The sequence below is a fragment of the Exophiala bonariae genome, assembly GCF_035927105.1.
Source record: "Exophiala bonariae strain CCFEE 5792 chromosome Unknown scaffold_7, whole genome shotgun sequence".
NCBI lineage: Eukaryota > Fungi > Ascomycota > Eurotiomycetes > Chaetothyriales > Herpotrichiellaceae > Exophiala > Exophiala bonariae.
Window position 1 is genome coordinate 514,939 of NW_027042482.1, and position 19,859 is coordinate 534,797.

General features: G+C 49.7%; 5 protein-coding genes across 5 annotated transcripts; 1 reads left to right on the forward strand and 4 right to left on the reverse strand.

Annotated features, from left to right (window-relative positions):
* Positions 1-335: 335 nt before the first annotated feature.
* On the reverse strand, positions 336-1,840 carry AP1M1 (AP-1 complex subunit mu-1; the record flags this gene model as incomplete). The annotated part of the gene is made up of 4 exons (XM_064855723.1): positions 336-419; positions 473-1,567; positions 1,618-1,746; positions 1,802-1,840. The coding sequence occupies 4 exons, from the start codon at positions 1,838-1,840 to the stop codon at positions 336-338; spliced, it is 1,347 nt and encodes a 448-aa protein (XP_064708383.1).
* Positions 1,841-2,499: 659 nt separating this feature from the next.
* Positions 2,500-3,241, reverse strand: LTR84_012200 (uncharacterized protein; the record flags this gene model as incomplete). Its single annotated transcript, XM_064855724.1, has 3 exons — positions 2,500-2,682; positions 2,735-2,973; positions 3,028-3,241. 3 exons carry the CDS (start codon positions 3,239-3,241, stop codon positions 2,500-2,502), a joined length of 636 nt encoding a protein of 211 aa, XP_064708384.1.
* Positions 3,242-3,844: 603 nt separating this feature from the next.
* Positions 3,845-5,323, reverse strand: LTR84_012201 (uncharacterized protein; the record flags this gene model as incomplete). Its single annotated transcript, XM_064855725.1, has 1 exon — positions 3,845-5,323. One exon carries the CDS (start codon positions 5,321-5,323, stop codon positions 3,845-3,847), a length of 1,479 nt encoding a protein of 492 aa, XP_064708385.1.
* Positions 5,324-6,874: 1,551 nt separating this feature from the next.
* On the forward strand, positions 6,875-8,824 carry SDH1_2 (succinate dehydrogenase flavoprotein subunit; the record flags this gene model as incomplete). Its single annotated transcript, XM_064855726.1, has 3 exons — positions 6,875-6,932; positions 6,961-7,352; positions 7,424-8,824. The coding sequence occupies 3 exons, from the start codon at positions 6,875-6,877 to the stop codon at positions 8,822-8,824; spliced, it is 1,851 nt and encodes a 616-aa protein (XP_064708386.1).
* Positions 8,825-16,286: 7,462 nt separating this feature from the next.
* On the reverse strand, positions 16,287-18,180 carry LTR84_012203 (uncharacterized protein; the record flags this gene model as incomplete). The annotated part of the gene is made up of 2 exons (XM_064855727.1): positions 16,287-17,593; positions 17,646-18,180. The coding sequence occupies 2 exons, from the start codon at positions 18,178-18,180 to the stop codon at positions 16,287-16,289; spliced, it is 1,842 nt and encodes a 613-aa protein (XP_064708387.1).
* Positions 18,181-19,859: the final 1,679 nt, after the last annotated feature.

Consider the following 19,859-nt stretch of genomic DNA (forward strand, 5'->3'; position numbering starts at 1 on the left):
TGTCTTCCCACCTCTTCTCTCGTGGATCGACCTGCAACATTTTATTCTTGCAATCCGCCAACCACTCAAGCACTCCACCAGGTCCATCAGCTCCGATGCGTTCACTTCCTCCACGGTTGAATGGCACCTAAAATCCCGCGGACTTGAAGAGTTGAACTTCATCTCAAACGATGTTTCCAGGGATGATGACTGTAATGGGCTTGACCCTGGTTCGGATAGCCTACGATGGCGGTGTGATTGTTAAAAGATCATACGGTCATCGAGAGAGGCACTCGTCTCAGAAAAAGGTGGGCTGATCATTTGTTCGTATTTCATTTCAAACACTGGACTGCCTTCTAATTCTGTACATCCGGTAATCTAACTGCAATATCGCCCGACTGCGTGATATATCGGACCCAAGGCAGCGAGGGGTATTGAAGCTATGATCGGTCAGCGAACGAATGGGACAGGATTGACATGGATCCGAACATACCTTTGGTTCTATGATCTTCAAATACCGGACCTGAATACCACTAGTCGTGAAATAGGGGATCTCAAACTTGACGTTGATAGGTCGTTTTGACTTGCCTTCTCCGGCAATGCCACCCATACTGCCGCCGAAGCCACCGGTCATCCCGCCACCGCGCTCATCGTCACCTTTCACGCTGGGTAAGCCAAGTTCTGCCCGCATAAGGAATTCTTTTGATCCACCAAACTGCTTAATCTTCCAAACGATCGCCGACTTCTCTGGTGCATAATGTACTGAGCCGACATTTGTCCTGAATCTTGGTGTGTCTGCATCGTCAGGTACGGGTATGATGATTTCAACATTGTTGGCAGTTGATCTTCGTTTGAATTGTGCCCGGGCTTTGACCATATATTCCATCCTTGAGCCTGAGTGTGACTCCACCACAGCCTCGACCCAAATCAATGGCTTAACAGCAGTATTTAGCCTATAGCTCATGAGTTCAAATTCTCCGTCAGGTGGGATAAAACTGATGGTTCGGTCATTTTCGAAACGTGACAGCCTCACACATTGGTGGAATTTGACGTCTTCCATCTCCACCGCCTTCCCTCGAGTCGCCCGTCCTGTTGTTTCGAACATGACTTTGTCGTTCAAACCGAGTCGGAGTTCCGGCATTCCAGAGAGATAGCATTTCATTTTGATGGCCCCTAGAATTTCGGAGCGTAATACGTTGCCTGTTGAGGATACCAGAAGATTGAGAGACTCTATCACGTCCAGGAAGACCTCATTCTTGCGATACCTAATTCCTTCACTTCGCCACGATACGGCATTGGTGACTGCAATGGGAGGTCGGGCCTGCACTTCGAGTTTGTGTGATTCTTGGGTGATGTATTCTTGGAGAATTTTGGATTCAGTTGTCTGGGGATAGCCAAAGTCCATCATCTCATCCAGTAGCTCGTATATAATGACGAAGTTGTCCCGTATCGATTCTTCTTCCAATTCTTTGAAATATTCGGTAAAGACTTCCACAATCTTGTGAAGGAAAAGGAGGATCTCCGCAGCATTTGTGTTTCGTTTTGTCAAAGCCAGGAGGTAGAGATTATTATGTCGGATGAAGAGATACTGCAGATCCATTAGACTCAAGACTATCCCCAGGCATCTTTCGTACGAACATTGATGCCTTCGTCGGAGAAACAAGGAGGAACGGCAGATGATTCCTCTTCGGCTTCTGATAGCAGGATTGGGAACTTCTCCACGGCGGACATGGGAATATCACCTCGATAATTCCGAGCGAGGAGGGTCTGGAGGGACTGTCATTACTTGATTGGCCTTCATACTGACTGCCTTCTTGCTTACCTTGCCCTTTAGGTCGAGGAAGAAGAGTGCGGAGGCCATGATGGGGGATGGTGAATGGGAGGGGAGGTGGACGACGGGGGCAACGAAAACCTGCGCTTTGAGATTACGAAACAGATCAAGGATGTCTCATTGTGAGTATCAAAATGCTGAAATAATCCCTCTGACAGTCGCTGAGTCTCGTGTAGTGTGGCATACGCCGGGACAATTGACCACGGAGTCCTTCAGAGGGAGGGACATTCGCCGGGAGAGGACCTGATGCCAAGATCAGCAGAAACGGCAGGATTTCGAGTCTGGATTGGGCGATGTCGACATGCCGCTTCCGAGCTGACCTAAACGCCAAGATTTCTGGGAGACAGAAAATTAGGTACTTGAGCGCAACTTGGAAATTCTACGATCCTCTTTCTTTTCTCTTCATCCACGCGTCCAAAAGACAGTGCAATGCAGCATTCTTCCTGGAAACGTGACATTTTGTCGCAATTCCACGGGTTCATCAATTGCCAGACTTTGCGATTTAGAGACGCGGAGACCAATCATTTTCATGAAAGACGGTGCCATAAGAGCTGGCTGAGTACTTGGTCTTTTTGAGGCCAACTGTTGCTTAGGCGGTGTCAGAGGACCCATACATCTATAATTTTGTACAACCTGAAGAGAAACATCCCTATTTATACAGAGGTGGCTTCCTCATTGGAAGCCTCGATTCACCGCTGTGGAACCTCTAGCTTTTCATTCGTAGCTTCCTTCAATCCCAGAGGAAATAATATCTTCTCTCGGGCTATGCGGTTTGCGACCGCGCTGCCCTGTTCCAGTGCCAGAGCCCCAATAACTGCCATCAGTGCCTGTGAGTAAACCAGATCGGACCCGGATGCCTCCAGGTTGTCTTGCTGGAGGGGATTAGCATTTTGCTCGTGGCACGAATGAACTGTTGTGACATACATATTTTGGATGCCACCGTACCACTTCAGGAAACCCATTCCTCTGAGCTATCGTTGAAAGCTGTTTGTGATGTGTGAACCAGTGTCTGGCACCACCAGAAAGAACCTCAATCGCATCAGTGGCGGGATGCGAAAAGGGTTCCCGCCCGTGAGAACTTGGATGATCTTTCAGGTGATGTTTTGAGCTGTCTCTCGCATTCAGTAGCCCAAGAGAGCACTGTAGTTCCACTATCCGCTTTCCTGTGAAACAATCAGTCGGTCCAGTCTCTTGTGGCCATCAGTAGTGAGACAAACCGAAGAACGCCAAACGATCATTAAATCCGCGCCGACCGTGATCGAAACTTTTCGCAGTGACAGCAAGCCACTTGCTCTCCTCCGAAAGCAGCTTGTCTCCTCCTCTTCCGAGAAACCTAACATATACCTCGTCGAGTTTTTTGGGGTCGGAGTTGCATATCAGCACACGAACGTGGTTGTTCTTGGGAGGGCTCGCTCGGTATGGCGCCTTCATTGCGGCTGGGGTATGAGACCAGCGGGGAGTAGAGTCTGGCTCTACCTCCATCTCTGAGAGGTGAGGAGTAGCAGTTGAAACATTTCGAACAAGTCGTAGGCTTTTACGCCGCAGGGGCTGGGTGTAGAGACATTCGCAGACAGGACGAGGACGACTTGATCGCAATACATCAACCAGTGCTCGTCCTGTTTTTGGCGCCCCGGAAGCCATATGTATAAGAGGAGGTACGAGCTGAACAACGCTAAAGATCCCAGCTCGTCAACTTGTGAGATGGTTCGGGATTGACTGCGCAGAGCATCGACAGATGGGTGCAGACGAAAGTCGACTTTCAATCCCAGAAAAGTTGGGGTAGAAGTCTGCCGTAAAATCCACCGTAGAATAATTGAGCGGATCGCAGAGCCATTATCCACCATCACAAAACCTCTCCACTATCCAGGGACTGAGGTAGGAGAGAAGACAAGAGTGTACTGTTCCAAACTTGAAGGCTGCATACTTTTCATTCGAATCGTCATCAACACCACTAAGTATCATTGTTCCCAATCTATATATATATATGCAACACATAGGCGCTGCAGGTGATCTCTCGGATCGCTTCTGGTGAATTTACACTTTGGCGCCGACATGACCTCTTCCCATGCCAGGTGGTGCGCTGTCGATGCTTGTAGTTCTTGCCAGCCTCTTCTTGCTTACAAGTTTGAGTCCTCCAGCCAACAATATAAAGAGTTCAATGCCAAGGACAACCCCCAAGGTGACCATGGCTCCGATGACTCCTGCAACAGCCTTGGAAATTCCTCCGTTCCCGGTATTATCGGAGCTGGAACCGGCTGAGCTGGTACCTGCACTCGCGTCTCCACCTCCCAGTGCGCTGGACGAGCAGACTCCCGTACTGTTGCCGCAAGCTGTACACCATTGCTTCTGCCCAGAAATGCTGAAGGTGCCCATTTTGCTAGCAAATTCGTTCCATGGAAGCGGACTGCGACCGGTTCCAAAAAGTGGGAATTCACGTGGCTCTGAGCTCGCACTGGTGGTGCCATTATGGAAATAGAATCGGACACTGATATCGTCTTCGCTAGGGAAGGAAGACGCATTCACTGTGGCATTGGTGACTAGTTCCCACGACAAGCTGCTAGCATAATCTGGCACGCCATAGAAATCCGCGTCGACAGATGTCAAGTTGGCCAGACCGAAAAACGACATCATACCAGCGTACGCTCCGAATTGAATGTTGAATTTGTTCTTTCCATTACCCGTGATTGTGTTGTTCAGAGCTTCGACGACTTCTCCTGCGATGATAGAACCAGTCACCGCACGGATGGGATCGGACTCATTATAAGCAAGGCCAAACTCGTGCTGATCGGCCAGAGTACGTGCCTGGAAAAATGTCTCTGGGGTAAGGAGGTCAGCGTTGGGGAACTTCGTGCTTGAATTGTGGATGGATGCGACGTTGAGCAGATCAAAGATGGTGTACGCATTCTTGAAGCTGGTCTGGCCAGGTGCGAAAGTGAGGTTAATCATTGGAGACAGGCCATTGTAAAAATCGTGAGTGTTCGCCAAGGTGGTCAAATATTGAGAGGACGTGAAATAGTTGTTGGAGGAGATTTGAGCGTTGGCACAGTTCGTGGCGCCCTGCAGCCATGCAGAGTTCTCACTATTTGCGCCCGTGGTCACTTGTTCGAGTGGGATGAGTTGATAGCCACTCAACGGAGACTCAACAACGGTGCCATTGCGAAGAGTGCTCGAGCCCAACGTTGGTCCAACTGGTGGGTAAAGCCCTTGCAAGAACCCCATGGCAGAGTTCTGCAGCACAGCATCGGCGGGCGCGGAGGCTGTTATTTGAGATTGTTTGACGACGTCGGTATTCAGACCGTAGATCTGGCGAGAGGCATCGTCTGCGACATAGCGATTTCGGTAATACGATCCAGAGGTGAAGACTTCAGCGTAACCAAGGTCGGTCAAGCTGGAAGGTGGCGTTGACTTTGCAGTTCTGTCCCCATGGCGAGAGAAGATATATACTCCCAGCACGGTTTCAGCTGCCGCAGACGAGACCAAAGTGGTCAACAAGGGAAGTATTGTGGAATGCATAGCAACGACTTCAATAGGATCAAACGATTGCTCAGTTGACTTTCACTTCAATGCGAGACTCTGCCTGTGCCAAATGTAGTATTTTGAGTCTGCTTCTGGAAGACGAGTTGAATTGGATGAGAGTGCAAGTAGATGCCCATTATATGAAGCGGCAGCGTCTATTGAGCTTGTGCATTATCATGGTTCTGGCAGACCATTCTACCCCTCCTCTGGACTTCTGGTCCTTCCCGCGAACAGTGGACTCGGTTGATAGAAAGCTGCAGATGCACATTGGTCGTGAGCAGGATATTCCACCTGCCACCGTCACGCCCTGCCGATTTCGACAATGAGGGAACCAATTACACCAGGAAGCCATTAAGTTTTCGGCAATGTAGGTTGAGCTTGAGCAAATGCTTACTGTGCGTTCTGCCTGAACCCGCGAACCAAGTTGGTCAAATGGATCTTCGGGTCCATCGGCATCTCAATGATAGGTGGGCACGGACAAGGCCGTCAGAAGATCCCACCTTTGATAAAGCTTCATCTTTTTTCCAGGGGTTCTCAAAAAGCCCCAAGGGCAACTCTTATGCTTCTCAGAAGGAGGATGGTGTTCCTATAAGAAGTAAAGAGAAACGCGGTGATTTTGAGCTGCTGAGTACATGGTTGTTAGGAAGACTTCCTTATTCACGTCCTGTACTCAAATTGAGATCAGTGCCAGCATATGGCTGGATATATCATTAGCCAATATTGTCCACTATATCTCGGGTGATTAATGGGCCAAAGCATTCCAACACCTAAAAGCGGTCCACCGTACATATACTAGGAACTACCTAGATGCTGGTGGCGCCGGCGGCCAAAAAAATTACCAGGCAATCATACGAGCAGAGTCTGCGATCTGAGCAGGATGGTGATAACAGATTTAGGCAGTGGTAGCAAGCCATGCATGCCTCGATAGATAGGTGACATTTTGTGGACAATAGCCCTCACAGTCAGTATCAGAGGATTTCTCGACGAAGAGATAGCATCCCCTTGATAGTGAATGTTTACACCGATCCTTCAGCTCCCTGGGCGGATCTTCGAATACTGATCGTACACGTACATTTCTATTCTTCCTTGGACATACTAACCTCTGATGATCAGAGGACGGCCAGATATCCGATACCGCTCCTAGTGTGTGCGTCATCACCTAAGAATGATGTCCTCAATGGGACTAGTTGTAACATTAAGATAATGGCCTGATGAACAATGCTTCAATTCTGATTGGCCATGGTTGTACAACCTCGGCCACAGACGGAGGGCTTTTGCGCAAAGATTGGATTCCGAGATCCCGTACCCCAAGAGGTGCAGCGGTCTCGGAACTGCCCCAGACTCTCGGACTGTCGTTTCGAGATCTCGAATCCTTATGCTTGGGGACTTTTGTCCCCTCTTTAACCAGGATAGTGATTGCCACTGCTCTTTGAGGCCTGTCCGTTTGCATTTGGTTTCTTGGAGACTCTACGAGATGAATACATTCTCAAGAATCCTCCCCACCACATGTAAGTGGCCATCAAAGTGCTTGAGACAGCGCCCATCGACATGCCCCATCACCCACAAGCGGAGGGTGCACCAGCGCCGACAAGCGACTACATGCTCAGTGAGGGATACACAAAAGAGCTTTCAAGTGGTGGATCATCAGTATGATGCTGTCATTGTTGGGGCCGGAGGCGCTGGTCTTCGAGCAGCAGTAGGACTTGCCGAATCAGGTCTGAATACCGCTGTAGTCACCAAGCTGTTTCCCACCCGCTCGCACACAGTGGCCGCTCAGGGCGGCATCAACGCAGCGCTGGGAAATATGACCGAGGATGACTGGCGGTGGCATATGTACGATACAGTCAAGGGCTCCGACTGGCTAGGGGACCAAGATGCGATTCACTATATGTGTCGTGAAGCTCCACGGGCAGTTCGCGAATTGGAAGAATATGGCATGCCCTTTAGTCGGACCGACTCAGGGCTCATCTATCAGCGGCCGCTAGGTGGTCAAAGTCTAAATTATGGGAAAGAACAGGCATACAGAGTAAGTCTATCTGCAATACTAAGAATGGAGCATCACTGTCCTAAGAAATGCGTTCTAACTAGGGTTCTTAGACTGCATGTGTCGCAGATAGGACAGGACATTCAATGCTGCACACTCTATACGGCCAAGCCTTAAAGCACGACTGTCAATTTCACATCGAATGGTTCGCATTAGACCTCATGATGGATGGCGATGACTGCATAGGTCTTACTGCCCTTGACATGGAGACTGGCACACTCCACAGGATATTTGCCAGAAACACCCTCCTTGCTACAGGTGGATACGGTCGTGCCTACTTCTCAGCAACTTCTGCTCACACATCCACAGGCGATGGGCTTGCAATGGCAGCAAGAGCTGGCTTGCCCCTGCAGGATATGGAGTTCATCCAATTCCACCCTAGTGGCATTTACGGGGCTGGTGTCCTGATATCGGAAGGAGCTCGAGGAGAGGGAGGATATCTCCTTAACGGTCAGGGCGAGCGTTTCATGGAACGATATGCTCCTACCGCAAAAGACCTGGCCAGTCGGGACGTGGTAAGTAGGAGTATGAACATGGAGATAAGAGAGGGCCGAGGCTGTGGACCAGATAAAGACCACATCTATCTCCAGCTCTCCCACTTACCAAAGGAAGTGCTCATGGAGAGACTTCCAGGTATTGCAGAAACGGCAAGTATATTCTCAGGTGTCGACGTGACCCAGGAGCCTATCCCAGTGATACCGACGGTCCACTATTGTATGGGAGGTGTTCCAACCAACTGGCAAGGCCAGGTACTACGCGTCGATCCCATTTCTGGCTCTGAACAACCAGTCAACGGACTCTATGCCGCAGGTGAAGTCGCATGCGTCAGTGTCCACGGGAGCAATCGCCTCGGAGCCAACAGTCTTCTGGATATCGTCGTATTCGGTCGGGCAGCCGCGGGCCACATTGCAGAGAATAATGAAATCGGCATGCCAGTTTTCCGTAACGGAGGAAGCGTTGGCCCCGAGACAGGAGTCGAAGGCTTCCAAGACCTAGAGAGGTTGCGCACGTCTAATGGGACCCGTCTGACAGCCGAGCTACGCCTCGATATGCAGAAAGCCATGCAGACCGATGTCGCGGTATTTAGGAACGAGGAGAGCCTGTCCACAGGCGGCAAACGACTCAAAGAAGTCGAAGAGGCATTCACGACTGATCTCTGCGTCAAAGACCAGAGTCTTATATGGAACTCGGACCTCATCGAGACGTTGGAGATGCGAAACCTACTCACATGCGCAACCCAGACGGCAAAGAGTGCACTACTGCGCAAGGAGTCGAGGGGGAGCCATGCACGAGAGGATTTCCCAGACCGCCTCGACAAAGAATTCTTAAAACATAGTTTGAGCTGGCAGCAGGATGTGGGCGAGGATATAAAGATCGGGTATAGGCCTGTCACTATGCATACCTTGGATGAAAATGAATGCAAGGCAGTACCACCAGTGAAGCGATCATATTAAGAAGCCTTACGACAGCAGCTCATCTGGCTTGCCTTACGGGGTGCTTATTACATGTTAGACACCAATAAAGGAGTAATACCATCTGCTGTACTCTGCGAGAATTCGGCAGACAGGAGTATTCTTTTTCCATACCGCGGTAAAACCTTCCGTCGTTGAAACGTGAGGCTGAGTAGGCGCAAGGCTGCGTTCCTCCTCTAATCCCTTTTTGGGAAGGAGTTTTCGTATAATTCAATCGCCACCTGCAGGGAACGTTCTTATATGAGTCATTCATGTTTCAGCAAGAGCCTCAGCCAAAGAAATGAATCGCGCCCTCCGAAATGGAGATCGCTGTAAAAACTTCGACATAACTACATGACCGCTTCTGCCGCTCGATGCAGATGTTTACTGAATAGCGACGACCGCTGAACCCGAGGTCTCCCATGACAACTGACTTGCGAAGATATCTCTTTTGTACCTCATCATGACCTGCCCGTAGGTTTTGGCGCACTGCAGTCGATAAGACCGCCATCCCCCACTATGGTTTTCCTGCCACGCTCAAAGCTGTCAGAGCTGCTCCGTTGGCTACTATCCCCACTAAGCACGGGATTGAGATTGAGTAGTGTGCCATTTCAATTGAACTCAAAACGCATGCTCTTGTCATATTGCACCTTAGCATCGAAGATCAATAAACACCTCCGTTTCCCCAGCTTCTATATCTTGCGATCAGTGACCAGCCAAAAGCCAGATCTCATTGAACGCTGAAGCTCAGTGACCTGCTTACAAGGACCTACCGCCAATGCTCATTGTCAGCTGGTAGCGGTTCCATCATTAAGAAGCCGACTGATCGACGATTGGCGGCCTTTCAATGCGTTCGCCGCTATATCCATGTCTTGGTTCAACCACATAGTGACCTGTTTCAGATCAGTTTTGACGACCGCGGGCCAATTTGACGCCGCTGTAGCTTCAACGGGCGAGTCTTTGGTAGGCGACGTCGTATTCGAACTCCCGTATGACTCGGAGCCGGTATGGTACTGGCGATTGTGTCGACTAGGAGAACTGCTCCATGAAAATAAGTACTGCCTACAAACACCGGAGCATGGCCACTTACATTGATGTAGATTGTTGCTGATTCGCGCTGATTGGAGACAACATTTGAACCTACCAGAAACAGTCAGAATAAGTCAGGCATGGGCATTGTGTAGCATCAAGAAAACCGAATGCAGGTTGCTTGTGAATCGACGTACCGTCGAGTTGTGGAGATGATAATCAGTAGGCGAGTTAGGTGAAATGCTAAGGTTTCCCGGATTGCTGCTGCTCATATTGAGGCGAGAAAGGGGTGCACTGTCAAGCGAGTTCGGTGAACGAGCGGCTTTGTTCACACTGTTGATGCTCTCTGGACTACCCGAGCCTTGGTGGAATGATTCGACGAGCTGCAAAAGTTCATCCAAAGGGAAGTCATTGCTAGGATTTCCGGGGCTTTGCTGTATATCGTTTGAGCATGAGCGAAGAAGGTGGAGTATTCGGACGGCCTCTTTTGCGGACGTGTCGTGCATGATGGTGAAAAGTCGTTGATACTGGGAGATTTTCTCTCTCAGGATGAGACTCTCGGCGGGAGTGCCTCTCAGGCGCCGTCGGTCCCTGTTCGAGTCGAATATACAATGCAAACTTTTGGCTGTACACCTTGAACACGGATCGCTACCGTCGCATCTGGCCTTCTTGGCTTTGCATTCGTTGCAAGCGAGAGTAACATTATTGCGTGCTGTTCGAACGGGCTTCTCATAGTTTGAATCTTCCTGTCCTGCCGGCGATGGAACAGAGGGCGGACTCAGGACTTGCGGGCATGGCAAGAGAGGTCGATATGAGTCTCGGCTTTGCGTAGTTGGTAAACGGCCTTTGCGTGATGGTGATCGTTCCGAGAAGGATTTCTTCCTCGGAGCAGAGATAGACATCACTACCTCCGACGCCTGGATAAGCTGTTGACGACTACGCTCAAGAGTTGCGAGTTCTGACAGTCACGGTGCAGCCACGTGGAAGAATCATGACGCCCATATAAAATTGAAGGTGGATTATAATCAATCGAACATTGGACCAACTGCCATCACACAAGTGCTGAGGTGACTGTAGTGGTCGGCTGGCACCCTAACCACTTCGTAGACCTCCTGCCCACCAACGGAGAACAATGGGGACTCGATCTGCCGAATGGACGATGCTCCCATTCGCATCAGAAATCTAAAGAAACCTTAGGCGAATCAATCAAAATGGCTCATTCGACGGAACTGCAACTCCTGAATCCTTTAATTGGCTGTAAACTCAAATTCTGGATTCTTTTTCCTGTCTCCTTGTTTCTGCCGAGGCGAGTGGAAAGGCAGACGGGTTGAAAGTTTACTGTAACCAGTTTTTAACTGAGTGGCAAACACTTACCTGTTACCGATAGACCTCAGTACGTTCAATCTCATAAAAAATATGGCGATTTGAATCTTGCGTGTGAAATTTACAGGGTGTGAAAAGCCCGGCTACAGGGGTGTAGATGTCGAATTAGCGACCGAGGTATCTTCAATAAGTGTCAGAAAATACATCCGCGTCAATGGAAGTTACCAGTACCAATGCCCGAATACTAGTCTCAATAGCAAACACTAGGTACTTCTCATGTGCCCAGCCCCAAGTTTGTCAGGTGCCTCCCATTCAATCTCAAACTCGATCGTGAGTTGAACAAAAACGGATATCTTTTCCGGAACGTGCTACACCTTTGATATTTTACCTATGCCAATATACTACCGGTAATAGCTTATGTAGATGTGTTGAAACCACATTGCTAGGTCATCATATCCTCGTGTCTTCGATGATCAAAGATAATAAATAGGTCGGTGGTGGAATGAGAGAGCCACCCAAGGCTCACTTTTGGGGTACAACTCCAGAACCTGATGAGTGGTTCGTGTGTCAAGTCCGCTGACAGACGGCCTCTGGGTCGGGAGCTCACGATTTAGCAATCACCCTGAGCCTCCATGGTTCCCCTGTAATCCGGTCCGATCATCTTGAGTCGACATCTAGCTCGCCAAGCAAAAATCTTCATGGCCCAATTGACTGTAAGTGATACGTGCACATAGGAAGTATGAAGGAGTATCAAAAAAGGTCGCGGTGATCTAGCGATACATTTGTCAAGGAGTTCCAAGTCGAGTAAACACTGCAATACATCGAAGGGTGAGGCTTGAACGACTGGCCTACCGAATATTGCCTTGTGCGTTTCAATCTCACATAGCTTGAAAGAATAGTACTTTCCCCGTGGCTTGAGGTAGTGGCCTCATGGGCCCCCAAGCACTCTTCGAGTATTTAATGCAATTGACAGCACAAACCTGCTCTTCAAGTGTGTCGGCAAGGCACAAATCGCAACCGTTCTCTCCTGGTAGTTGGCAAATGCAAAACTCCTTCGTTGACATGTTGACAAGTTGTTTCGTGTTAGTTGGAAAGCCTTGTGATGGCTTTAGTTCCTACAAATGGAGCAATATCCCGTGGAAGACCAACTCATCGTTGGTAGACTTGACAAGACTCAAAGAAACAATGTTAAAGCCGTAGCAGTGCAGGCAACTTACCAGTACGAGATGAACAAATATTGAGCGTAATGTGATTGGTGACTTGTGATAACAGCCAGTTGTCCCAGATCCAGGCGTCCAAACAAGGACGAACTTCTCTAGACCAGATTCGACGGGTACCAACTGACTCGAGAAAACTCAATCGTGGACAACACAATCGAATCGAGAATTTGGAACTCCAGTGTCAAAGCTCGGGCTTAGTAGGATCCAGCCCCTCGTCAGATCCCTCCACACGGTTGAATGTGCTACACAAATTTCGTCATAGCATAACAGACGTTAGTCCGTGCAGTTCTGACAGCGTCTCTTCCAAAAGTGAGACGCTAGGAGAAATAGTCTCAAAGTTGCGAAGCACGGGACGGTATCTGGCTTCTTCCACATCTTGGTGGAGTCCATTAGAATGGAAAGGTTTCGCGACCATGTGATGGGGTACTGGGTACCACGAGATCCTTACATGGAAAGTGTTATGCCCTGATATGGTGTACCCTGTTCATGGGTCCATTAGCCGTATGCTTGGGAATGGCCCAATGAGCTCTTGGGACATTAACTGTGATGTCTTCCTGAGATTGGGGAGCATATGGTGTTCGCTGCCTTGCTTTGCATATGCATCACATCTTAAACCCCAATAATTAAACCTCATAACTCGAGAAGCAGATCGATCCGCAGAGTCCAATGCATGCAACAGCGATCCGACAAATTGGTCGGAGAGAGTGATCGCGGCACAAGGAAGTGTGCCAAACCTCAGTTGACAGCTGCCATCCAAATTGTCGGATCAGGCGTAGCTGGGAATCTTGACATCGTGGTTTTCCACGTCAAAACGTGTCAGCCTGTCCTTTGGGATCTGCCATCCATTCGTCCTCGCCCTCATTGAACTTCAGCTCGGGCCTACAGAAGCCATGACCGAGGAGTGATCATCTGACAGAGGTATCCAATCATCGTCGCACGACACGTCCGCCGTGAGGCTGAGAGTAACGGCCCAAGCGCTGCTGGATTCCAAGTGATTGGGATGCCGTGAATGTTCTGTTGTCCCAGAAGAAACCTCAGTGCGCTTCTTAAGTTCAGTGACAGTTTTGCGACGACGTGATTGACATGTCATCGCCGATTCGCCAGCTCGCGTACTCCGTCAGCCTGTGTGCCCATCCATCGTATGTATCAATGCATGGTCGATTGACTTTGGGGCAAACCAGGAATGAACAACGAGATGGATACCCCAATCATCCCGACGCGATGTTGGCTCTTCCCACTCTGCTGCACTTTTGTGAAAGAGCTTGCAGGCAAGTCCCGGTGGCAAAGAGGTCCATTTGTTATATTCAAAGAGGACACCTTGGCCAAAGTACCCCGACTCGAGTCGCTGGGGCCAGTGGCTGTTTCATCAGTCTGACGGTGCAGTATGCTAACAGTGACAGAAACGGCACTTTCAAGACCTTCCAGCTCCTGAAGATTCATGTGTGCGAACCACGCTGGTTTTGACTTTGCTTCTGCGCCAATGACACGTCTGAACTTGAGCGACAACTTGTTGACAAGTCGACAAACTTGTCTGGCAGATTATAGTTGAAGATCCGAAGTCTCCATATTTAGACGCCTCTTGGTAGTGAAACTTCACACATTCATCTTCGGGTCTGTGGATCTGGCATCGTCCGAGGTTGATACAGGTAGTAGTACTTCGTAACTCGGGGCCAGGTCCGAACACTATCACGTCCTCCGTACGGATGCTTCGAACCCTTTTTTGGTGACTTGCAAACCCAAAGGTTGTCACCTGGTACAGAGCTCAGCTTGGGTAGTCAAACGAGTTAGTGCGGACCGCTCATCAGCAGTCCGACACCACTTACGTATTTCCAACCTCATTGCCGGCAACCCCTGGTCACTCTCAAAACCCAATATCAAAACCAGCTTATAAGAAATTCTAATGCCGAGGATTCCAAATGCCATCCCCCAGTATAACTGGTTCTGACTTCAGGTTGGTGCTCAGAATTACCTGGTAGACCTCTTGCATGGTACCGAGTAGAGTTGATGAATCAATTCGACCAAAACTTACCACACAACTCGGAGCAGGCACTATTTCGGGTTACACTCAGCCTCGACCGACCCTTTTCGCTATCCGTAGTTACAGGCCTTATGGCTTCCTTGAAACAGATAGTGACTCCGCAAAATAGATAGTGTCTAGCGTCTGTCCACTTCAATCCTGACTAGACTCCGGCACTTCCCTTGTCCTCCCCCTCCCCCTTTCCCACTCCCGAAAATGGTAGATACATCATGATCCGTACGAGGACGAACGGCTGTTGCTGAAGTCTCGTTTTGTTCGCGCACTCTTCGTAACCAGTGGAGTCCAGGGTCGGATGATCGTTCCTTATCTGATGTGTACCACTGGCATTCTGATGGGCAAGAATGGACCCTTGATTTCCGACACTTTCTGTCACGGATGGACGTGCCCTCGTACTCGAAAATAGAAGCCGACTAGACAGAAAGAACGGAGCATTTCCGGTTTGCAGCCACTTGAACTACTACTATGGATGGCTCAACCCTCAACCTTGATTGAGCACGAGTCATGGTCCGTGGGACGATTTAGACCCACGAACTAGCGAGTCAGAGACCTGAGAGACAGTATGCTTTGACAGACAGCCTGACACCGCGGGAAACATAGTCGGGAGAGAGTCTCCTTGGGACAGCTGGAAACGAGGGTCCGGATGGCACTGGGCTGTCTGTCATGTCAGACTCAATGTCACTCTCCCAATGGTGGCCATATTCACGCCCGAGGCCGCGATCAATCTGAAAGGTCAGTCGTAGCGGCAAGCAGCTTTACAGTTTCCGACCGACGCAGAAAGGTTAAGACGGATGATCACAACGATACATTGAAACAGAGTAGCCATTTCGACCGAAGCCTTGCCAATTTTTGGATCTGGAACGCCACTATCTCAGTAATCTAACTAGGCCCCGCATCTCATACTCGTGCGATCAACAGGGCATACTTTGCGGTCGAAATCTACCTCGCTAGATTGTCTTTTGAGGAGAGTTGATGGCCGTCTAAAGTCAGTGTCGGTCAATCCCCTGTTTGCGGTTAATGCTGACTTTGTTGGTGAGAAGCTCGATCTAGATACGAATTCCTCGAGAACTGGGTCGTGGTTTACCTTGCAGCTCATTTCTCGAGATAGATAGTATACACGATGACTGTGTGGTTGAGATAGTTGAGATACAACTCAGTGGAAGAAATCAAGGTCATGAAGTACCAATATTGCGAGTGTGAATAGTATAGTTAGGATTTTTGTCCGATGACTATATCTATCAAGTCAACACTTCCACCACCCACCTGACTCCTCCCATAGCCTTTTCCTCTCATGAACCGAGCATTTGTCCCAAAGAATTCCAAAACCCTATAATGATGCACATTGAAGTTCAAAAGGGGCTCCTCTTTCATTTCCAAGGCAACTGTAATGCCTCTGTTCCGTCTTGCGTAACTCTGTTGGGTTCGGTAACGAATCCGAGGGATGAGAGTAGTCTTGAAAGATCATACACATCAGTGTAGAAATCCACTGAAAAAGAAAGGCACAGCCACTGATTAGCTGTTAAGGACACTGTTCGCGTTTGGTTCTGCAGACTAAATCAAAACTGCTTCGAAGCTGAAGACTTGTGCTCATCGCGGCACCGTAGTGCCGTAAAAGTTGGATGGTTCTGTTTGTCCCAATAACAAGAAACTTCTTCACACACCATCGCGTAACATAAAACAAAACAAGTCCACCAATTCGCCGCCAGCACCACGCAGAATGACCGTACATCCAGTGTAAAAAGTCCAAAGGGTGATTGCAGAAGGGGTATGTTCATAGTTGATCGGTATCGTCATTATTAGAGAGGAATCGCCCGAGACAGACGAGGTTGAAATCGGACAAGAAATGATTGAGCAGTCCTCAAAAATGTCCATGCCATGTTTTGTTCTGTCTTGAACCATCGGCACGTTCGTAAACCAAAGGACCGTTCAACAAGGAAACTTCCTCAAACTCCTCTTCCTCGCCGTTATCCGGCTCAATCACCTGATTGGCACCATCAACGCTTGTGTCAGGATTCCAGTATGCGCGCCGTAGAGAAGCAGGAGGACGATTATCAGGACGTCCACGGTCTTTCAAAGCAGTCTCTGTTTCATAGGTATACGAGCTTGCTGATCGCTTCGTCGGGAAGCTTTCCTGGACTGCATACAGAGGCCGATGGTAAGAAGATGAGGTAAACAACGGGGGAAGAGTTATGCCACTGTTGTTGATGATGGGTCTCGATGGCTCGACAGGGAGTGAAGAGGATTGTGGAAACGTCATGGGTGCTGGCATTCGTGTTGGTGTGTGAGGAGATATTAGAGGGGATGCATCCGATAGCGGCCGTGGCATGGTGCCTTGGGACCACGCTGCTGATGGAGGAGGCATGGATATCGTCATTTGAGAAGGAGTGGGCTGGGAAGGGCTTCCTAGAGGCATACCAACAATTGATGGTTGCCGAGTTTGGATACCTGGATGTCGATAGCTGCTGTCCACGGATAGTCGCCGAGCATCGGGTTCATACTGACTGCCAATACTGTTACGGCTCGCAGATCGCGAATGATCCAGTGTTCGATAGGTTGCTTGAGGTGTCCCTTGGTAGGAGCTGTGGACATCATCGACATCAACATCTCCCTTTCCCGTTCGTTTCCTTTGGCGGATGTCTCGTCGAATTCTAACACGGCAGCCTTGCTCAGCGACCATTCTGCTGAGCGTGGTACTCTTGTTGAGGCCGGGGAATTTCTTTGCGCTGAAGACCTGGAAAGGGAGAGATTGTACTTCCAGACGATTAAACATGCTCTCATGGCGAACGGGGCGTGTATATTTGTCCTGTGTCAGAGGAATATTGTGGAAAGGTTTATCTTCATCTGCGTCTGCTTCGTGCTTGACGCCTTCGAACAGAGAGAATTTCAATCTGTACCAACCCTCATGTCGGACTGATAAGTCTGGGAAAATGAAGTACGCTGCAGGGTTTGGGCGTTCCAAGTAGGCAGCGCTAGCAACCGCGACGCCTGTCAGGACTGGAATGGTTGGAGGTGAATGCATCTTGCCGGATGCTATTGGTCGCGAATTTTCCAAGCTAGCGTAGAGCATAAATGTAGCATCATAAGACATGGTGACATCGACATCATTCGCAAAGACCCTCAGCTCCACAACAGGAGGAGGGTCAACAGGTCTACGGTCAGCTGATGCTATAGATCAATCGTCAGCCAGAAATCAGTCAAATTAAGGAGCGCAACGTACAACGAGGTCCTGATCCACAAGCTCTGGCTTTCTCTGGCTGTTGGACGAGCGCGAGGGTGTATCTGATCTTTCTGTGATCTACAGTCAGTCGCTCATGCGATGACTTAGTCTCATTCGGAGGTTGTGTCATATTGTAGAATCCTCCGGCGATCTCGTAGAGTTGAATAGGAAGCTTGTCCAGATAGATTGGTATTTCGCCCGGACGTCCTGGTGGTGGAATTCCCAGTTCGACTGGAGGTGGTCTAGGCAGAAGCAACTGCTCTCCAACGACCTCTCTAATCCCAGGAAGGCGAACGTCGTTGTGGTTTGTGGGAGAGACAGCCTGGTTGTCGATCGGTGTGACTGTTCCGGAACGAGATGGTAAGTCTACCTCTAGTTGTGAGTTACTGGTTGGCTCGATTTCCGGCTGTGAATCCGATTGAGCTTCAGCTTCCTGCCCTGTCTCAACTTCTGGCTGAGAGTCAGGATTATTTGTGGTTGTATCGACCTCGACCGAATATGATCGCGGTTCTAGGACTGCGGGATGGTCAGCCATCTTGAAAAATACAACGGGTGTGTGTTTGAGATGTTAGAAACAAATGTTCAAAGGCAGTCATAGCCAATGATGATATTCAATGTGCAGGATGGAGTGTAAAGACCTGAAGTGATGAACTTGAGAATTCACACCACCAAGAGAAAATGGAAATTCATGAACACTCTTTGGTACACGTCTAAGAATCATGTTCAAGCAATTCTTGGGCCTCATCACAGGGTGGATCGGTATTGGGCGCGCACCTGAACCAAAGAAAATAGAAAGACTAACCTTGTTCTAAACCTTGGGTTTGGTCTGATAGATTCCTACTTTGTCAACACCCGCCTTTGAATGCAGCAAGTCCACTCCTCGAAAGAGTTTGCGGTCGTTGCTGGCAGAATGATTCAGAAGAGGTTGGCAATGCTGCTTCCTGATCCACACAACAGGCAATAAATGAACTTTGCGAACCACCTCTTGACTGGAATGGAGTCGTCCTGTGGGTTTCCGGCTCGGCCACGACAATGATGTTCTTGTAGTGGTCGTTGGGAATTAGAGATTGCCGATCGAGTTGGTTTTCGACTGGTTGTTCGCGAGAGACTGCGGATAGATTGGTCGAACTTCTTTCAGCCGACCTATTTAATGGATAGTCGTGCCTAAATCGTGGGCAAGGCTATGGGGACAAGTCGACTGATTATATGAGATAATTGGCGGATGATGTTGTTTGTTGTTGACTTTTGTTGGTAGGGGGAGATGGTAGAAGGAATCTGCCGGACTCTCAAATGTGGGACTGGTCAGGCTTCGAAGACGCCGTTTGGGTTGGTAGAAACGCAAACCACAGCTGAGCTAACCAGAGGAGAATCACACAAAGATGGAAAAGAGATCAACCGCAGTCTGCCAAACCCTGGGATGAAAAGAGGGTAGCGACAGGGAGCTGGGAAAAGGTGTGATGAAGAAGGACGGAGGTCACTTGTAGAAGAAGATGAGGTGCTACAGTGGTAATGGGTGTAGCAAGTGCAAGAGCAGGTGTAGGCGGTGGAAGTGCCAGAAGTGAGGCCAGACGACTTGGTAGTTGAGGATTTGGGTGCTCGTACTCGTAGCGGGCGGGCGGGCGAACCAGTCCAAGTGCTAGTCCTATCACCCACAGGCATGGGCACCGAAGTCTGTCCACTATTCCAGGACTGGGCCCAGTAGGGTCGGGGGCCCAAGGCAAGTCCCCAGTCCCCAAAATCCCAGATTCCACCCTCAATCCGAGTGCTGAAGCCACTGCAGACTGCAGTGCCGGGGAGGCAGTTCGAGGGCTTGACCCAGCTGGTGGGAGCAACCGAGACTGGGACTTTTGGGAGCACACACCCACCAATTTCAATAATTCGATCCACTTGTCATCGCGCGGATCCTCGTTCCCTTCCAGGGGACTACTCCTTGGCTAGCCGACCTGGGACCAGCGTGGCACCGGCACCCTGGCTTAGGCATGTCCGGGCAAAGCATCTGCATGGAGCCCTTGGTCTAGCGTACCACGCCCCTCCCTAGCCCAAAAGACTAAGCTATGTTGAGCAATGGTGCATTCTCGCTACACGCTCCCCCTCACTCGTGCTGGCACGCATGGGCTGCCCTCCTCCCAATATGACCTGTACGCCATGAACCACCCCCCCCCCACCAACCTAGATTGAAAAAGGGCATCGTTGAAGTCAGCCATCTTGGCCTTC